Raw genomic sequence first — 5,971 nt, 5'->3', positions numbered from 1 at the left:
CTATTTATAACCTCATCAACCCACTAACTCAATTATCAATTTTAAATTATTTTATCAACAACTATATATTTTCCTTAATAACTAATATTTTTGGAAAACTGAATTCATTCAAAGTTTAAATTAAAATCAAGAAAATGTCTATTTTTCCACTGCGTCATCTTTTAACTCTGAGGGTGTGTTTGGTTCAAGTTATCATGTATATAACCTTGGTTATGTGATTACCAGGTAATCACATAACCAAGGTTATGGGGAATAAAACATAACCAAATGTTGTTTGGTTCAACCTAGATAATGCAACAAAAACTTGTTTGTTTGAAGGTTTTAATGAATACCTTAGTTTAATATTTTACCGTATTACCCTCAATTACAAAATCAACTATACATATTATTATTATTATTTATTTTTTAATGTTTTTTTACTTTTTTTTTCTTGTATATTTTTTTACTTTTTTAAGTATTTTTTTTATTTTTTTAATGTTTTTATATTTTTTATATTATTTATATTTATATTTTTTATTTTTTAAATTTTTTTTAAATTTAAATTTAAATTTATTTTATTTTTAAATTTTTATAAATTTTTTATTTTTAAAATTTTTATTCTTTTTTAAATTTTTTAAAAATTTTTAAATTTTTAAATTTTTTTAAATTTAAATTTTTGTTTTTTATTTTTTTAAATTATTTTTTTTAAATTTTTAAATATTTTTAAATATTTTTTTAATATTTTTTTTTTACATTTTTTCTCTTTTTTCCATGTTTTTTCTTATCGGAGGGTATTTTTGGTAAAAAAAATCCGTTAACCCCGGAATCAAGAAAAACCTTAGGAGACGTTTGGTTTGTGTTTTCCACGCTGTTTTCTGTTTTCATTTTATGAGAAAATGAAAAACGCGTTTGGTTTGCGTTTTTCATATTCATTTTTAAGAAAATGAGAGAGCGTTTTCTAAGAAAACGAAAAATGCAGAAAAGTTTAGGGGGCGTTTGGTACGCGCGTTTTCCATTTTCATTTTCTGGAAAACGCGCGTTTTCTGGAAAATGGTGTTTGGTTTGTGTTTTCCGCGCGCGTTTTCTAAAAAATTGGCTATCGTTTTCTAGAAAAACAGAGAATGACAAAAAGTCGTTTTCTGTTTTCTAGAAAACGCGCGTTTTCCAGAAAATGAAAATGAAAACGGTACAAACCAAACGCATTATTTTCTAAAAAATAAAAAACGCGTGTTTTTCAGAAAATGAAAATGAAAATGGGACAAACCAAACGCACCCTTAGTTTTCTGAGGTTTTTCGATTCCGGGCTATATAACCCTTTTGTTGACGTGTCGGGCATGGAACATTACTCGGGAATCATCAAATACCTAAATCAAATAAAGTTTTTATTGATAACCTTAAATGAATAATTAAGATTATCAAAAATAGCTCTGAACCAAACGCATCCTGATAGTAAAACATTTTCAAAATAGGTTTTGAAATTTGGTATGAAAAGTTTCTAAAAGCTGTAACTTTTCCATGAAAATTGCTATTCTCCATAGAGTACGCCGCCTTATTCTCAGCCATAAATCTGAAACCCTACTGCTCTTTCTACTTGTGTGTAAGTTGTCCATCTTCTATCTAGGGATTCCTCCACCTTCGACTCGCCAACTTTCACCTCCTCATCTAGAAAAGTATTACCATCTCCACCTCAACGATAATTTCTAGCCACGTCGTAGTATAGGAAGGTCTTTTGAAAGCTTTTGCACGAGATAAATTTACGTTTACTTCTGAATTCTGATAAAAAAAATATATTTGCTAAAATTAAAGGAGTTTTTTAAAGAGAGAAAAAAGCAATCAAAATGCAACATAATCGAAAAGTTTATGTCAGCGAGAAGCCACATTTGACCGTCCAATTGCACCTACTGGTCAAGGCGGACAGCGTATTCCTACTGGCCTTCCTAGTCAAACCAATTCGATTCAACCAAATACAAGTTCCACGTTTGATTACGGCATATGCCTAATTTCGTAACGAACGGCACCAATATCTTCGTCCTATCATTTATTTTCAAAAATATATTTTCCTGTTTTATTTGAGAAAAAGAAAATGGAGTGTGGATAGAACGCGCAGAAAAGCTACCCAATCAGAACGCGGGTACGTGACAAAACATCCACCAATCTATAAAATTAAGTTAGATCAATCCTCTTTGCGTCACTTGCCCATTATTATTATTATTATTTATTAGTTTCTGTTTTGCTCATTCTTCGTGCTCTTCGTTGCGGTGCCTACGACGACCGAATCCACATGCACATTACCCTAAAGAGAGCAAGAGCTGAAGAGAAAGCAAGACGATTCCCCCTTCTATCTCTTTCTCTATTCCGATCTCATTCTCTGGTTCAAATTTTCTTTCTCGCTCTGCAAATCCGTTGGAGCTTCTGATTTCTGATTCACGATTAGGGTTTAGTTCCTACTTTTGCTGAGATTTGTTTTGGATGGCGGCTTCCAGTGGCGTTGCGACAACCCTTGCGAGGAAGGGCAAGGTTAGGCCTTTTCTCCGTAGCAGCTCTTCCACGAGGTTATTCTCTGCTCCAAGGAGTTCTTGTGGCTTTTATCGCGTCGGCACGAGAGTCCCTAGGCGGGAGGTGGCTCTTCGGATGAGCCCCCGTTCCGAAGCGCCGGTGGATCTTGAGGAGAAGCCATCCGCAGCAGCCAGCGCGTCGGCGCTCGAGCAGTTCAAGATCTCCGCCGATCGTAAGCCCCATTTTAGCAGCTCCCTTTGTTTTGTCGTTTCTATTATATTTTTTCCTGTTAGAAATCTGTGGATTAATTCTTCGGCTGAAGAGATATCTGTCGAAGATAGCGTTTTCCTTACTACTTTTGGCACGAAAAAAGTTCTTTTCCCATTTTGTCGCGGTTGAACATTATGTTGTCGGATGTGCTAAAACGATATGAGTTATCAATTTTTGGGATGTAGTCTAGTCTGTTTGGATATGTGAGATCAATAAATACCTTTTTTTCCGGAAAAAAGGGTAATGTATCCTGGAATATAGTTTATTGAATATTTTGAAACCTCAGATTATAATGTTTTGAATGAACGAGTTTTGATTGCAATAGGCTGCAGAATTTTTGTGATTCCTATTTAGGAATTCCTAGTTTATTGAATATTTTGAGATTTCAGATTGTAATGTTTTGAATGAGCAAGTTTTGATTGCGCTAGGCTGCAGAATTTTTGTGATTCCTATTTGCAGTTGGTATTGATCTACTTTGATGTTAAAATAAAGGATTCTCATAGTTGTTCATTTTCATTTCTTTGTTTTCCTTTCTTAATTTTGGCCTTCCCTACTTTCCAGAAATGCAAGCACCACTATTTGTCATAACTGTACAACTCAATATTTTCATAAGGTTTAAGTAGGTTAGTCTTGCCAGATTAGTCGCTTGTAGCTGAAACAGAATTGTTTTAATGTAGCTATTGATGGTGCATCATCAGAAGCTTCAAAACACTTGTACCCTTGGATTACAACTCTTGTCAAATAGCTATGTGTTTCTTTCCGATGACTAACATCATTGTAGTAATCAAGCATCCAAATTATCCCAGCCAGTACAGATATTATCTTCGAGTTGCAACACCATCTACTCATTCTGTGATGGGGATTTCCTTTGTACAGATTTGCTGATAATTCCAAATGATGCTATTTTACAACTTGAACAGTTGAAAACACTGATCAAGTGGTTTATTCCACATTATTCTTTAACTTTTGATTCTCAATTTGCAGGTTACATGAAGGAAAGGAGCAGCATAGCTGTTTTAGGCCTTAGTGTTCATACAGCGCCTGTTGAGATGCGTGAAAAACTTGCTGTTCCAGAGGCCCAATGGTCTCGTGCTATTGGAGAATTATGCAATTTGAATCATATAGAAGAAGCTGCAGTCCTCAGTACCTGCAACCGAATGGAAGTATATGTGGTTGCCTTATCCTGGAACCGTGGAATCAGAGAAGTTATCGATTGGATGGCAAAGGTAGCCATTTGAATTTGGTATTTTTAATTAGGATTCACATTTGTCTACATTGTGATTCCATCCAACTTTTTCATATTAATCAATATTAATTTTCTTTTACAATGTGTGCAGACAAGTGGTATTCCAGTGGCAGAACTTCGACGGCATCTTTTTATGCTACGTGATACTGATGCAACAAGGCATCTATTTGAAGTAGCAGCAGGGCTTGACTCTCTTGTTTTGGGAGAAGGACAGATTCTTGCTCAAGTTAAACAAGTTGTAAGAGTTGGGCAAGGCAGCGGAGTATTGGGAAAGAATATTGACAGGATGTTTAAAGATGCAATCACAGCTGGGAAACGAGTTCGCAGTGAAACCAACATTTCATCTGGAGCAGTTTCTGTGAGTTCAGCTGCTGTTGAATTGGCTCTTATGAAGCTTCCAAAGTCAAATTCAACATCTTCAAAAATGTTGGTGATTGGGGCTGGTAAGATGGGGAAACTTGTAATCAAACATCTAGCTGCAAAAGGGATCAAACGTATTGTGGTTGTGAATAGATCAGAGGAGAGAGTAAATGCTATCCATGAGGAAATCAAAGATGTTGAAATCATTTACAGATCTTTCTCTGAACTGTTCACTGCCGCTGCTGAAGCAGATGTTATCTTCACAAGTACTGCATCTGCAACACCACTTTTCTTGAAAGAACATGTTGAAGCTCTTCCTCCTGTGGATGAGGTAGTCGGTGGCAGGAGACTCTTTGTGGACATTGCTGTTCCTAGAAATGTAGGATCTTGTGTTGCAAATCTTGAACATGTTCAACTCTATAATGTTGATGACCTTAAGGAGGTTGTAGAAGCCAACAAAGAAGATCGATTGAGGAAAGCAATGGAAGCCCAGTCAATAATCTCTCAAGAATTAAAACGCTTTGAAGCATGGAGGGACTCTTTGGAGACTGTCCCAACCATCAAGAAACTAAGGTCGTATGCAGATAGAATTCGTGCTTCAGAGTTTGAGAGATGTTTACAAAAGATTGGTGGTGATGCTTTGACAAAGAAAATGAAAAGAGCCATTGAGGATCTTAGCTTAGGTATTGTAAACAAGCTGCTTCATGGTCCCCTGCAGCACTTGCGTTGCGATGGCAATGACAGCCGAACTCTGGATGAGACCCTTGAAAATATGCATGCGCTTAACAGAATGTTCAATCTAGACACAGAGAAAGCAATCATAGAGCAGAAGATCAAGAACAAAGTGGAGAAAACACAAAGTTAAGATGATTTAAAACCTTTTGGAGACAACTAAATTAATCAGTGGTGTTTGATATAATCTGTTCGTTATCCAGAAATTCTTTTTGCACATTCTCTGAGTCCTACTCATCCGGCATTCGTATCTATAAGAGAGTTTCCTCGGTCTAAATCTTGGATTCCCTTAATGTGGGAGTGGCACCCTATACAACTTATTTTCTTAGAGACATTGTACATGGGTTAAGGCTCAGTTTTGTAAACGAGGCCAGCATTGACATTGTAACGGGCAATTTCTGCAATAGCTTACTATTTTCTGCATTGTAAATTAGCAAAATATTTCTTATGAATGATGGAATTTTTTTTATACTGTTCAGAAACTGATCGACTAGATAGTTATCGATAGAGTATCATGTAGTGATAATTTTGAATAATTTTTAATTCTAAATTCAGGAACATCTACGAACGTCGATAGGCGCATATAACCTAGAATCTCTGCCATATTATAGCTTTGTTTGCTCAAATGACTAATAGTTCATATACTAAGCCAGGAGAGACAAAATTGATCGGCTGGGGATGGAAGTTTCAAGTTTGTCCACTAACCCCGGGTCAGATGGACCATGTTTCTTTCAAAGGATGAAAAGTGTAAGGGAGCAAAGAAGAATAATGACTATCTCTCACTTTTTGTTTCCTTAGAGAAAATTATTTCCCTTTAGGAAGGAACAATGATGGGAAATTTAAGTTTATGGAATTGAATTTTTCAAAAAATAAATAAAAAAATAACAT

At 35.4% G+C, this 5,971-nt stretch overlaps 1 protein-coding gene across 1 annotated transcript; it reads left to right on the top strand.

Annotated features, from left to right (window-relative positions):
- The first annotated feature begins 2,173 nt into the window (after nucleotides 1–2,173).
- On the top strand, nucleotides 2,174–5,552 carry LOC121974883 (glutamyl-tRNA reductase 2-like). The gene is made up of 3 exons (XM_042526156.1): nucleotides 2,174–2,707; nucleotides 3,730–3,971; nucleotides 4,083–5,552. Exons 1-3 carry the CDS (start codon nucleotides 2,449–2,451, stop codon nucleotides 5,214–5,216), a joined length of 1,635 nt encoding a protein of 544 aa, XP_042382090.1. The 5' UTR covers nucleotides 2,174–2,448; the 3' UTR covers nucleotides 5,217–5,552.
- Nucleotides 5,553–5,971: the final 419 nt, after the last annotated feature.

The sequence above is a fragment of the Zingiber officinale genome, chromosome 4B (genome assembly GCF_018446385.1).
Source record: "Zingiber officinale cultivar Zhangliang chromosome 4B, Zo_v1.1, whole genome shotgun sequence".
Classification (NCBI taxonomy): Eukaryota; Viridiplantae; Streptophyta; class Magnoliopsida; order Zingiberales; family Zingiberaceae; genus Zingiber; species Zingiber officinale.
Note: the sequence above shows the minus strand (reverse complement) of the source record. Positions and strands in the feature narration are given on the sequence as shown.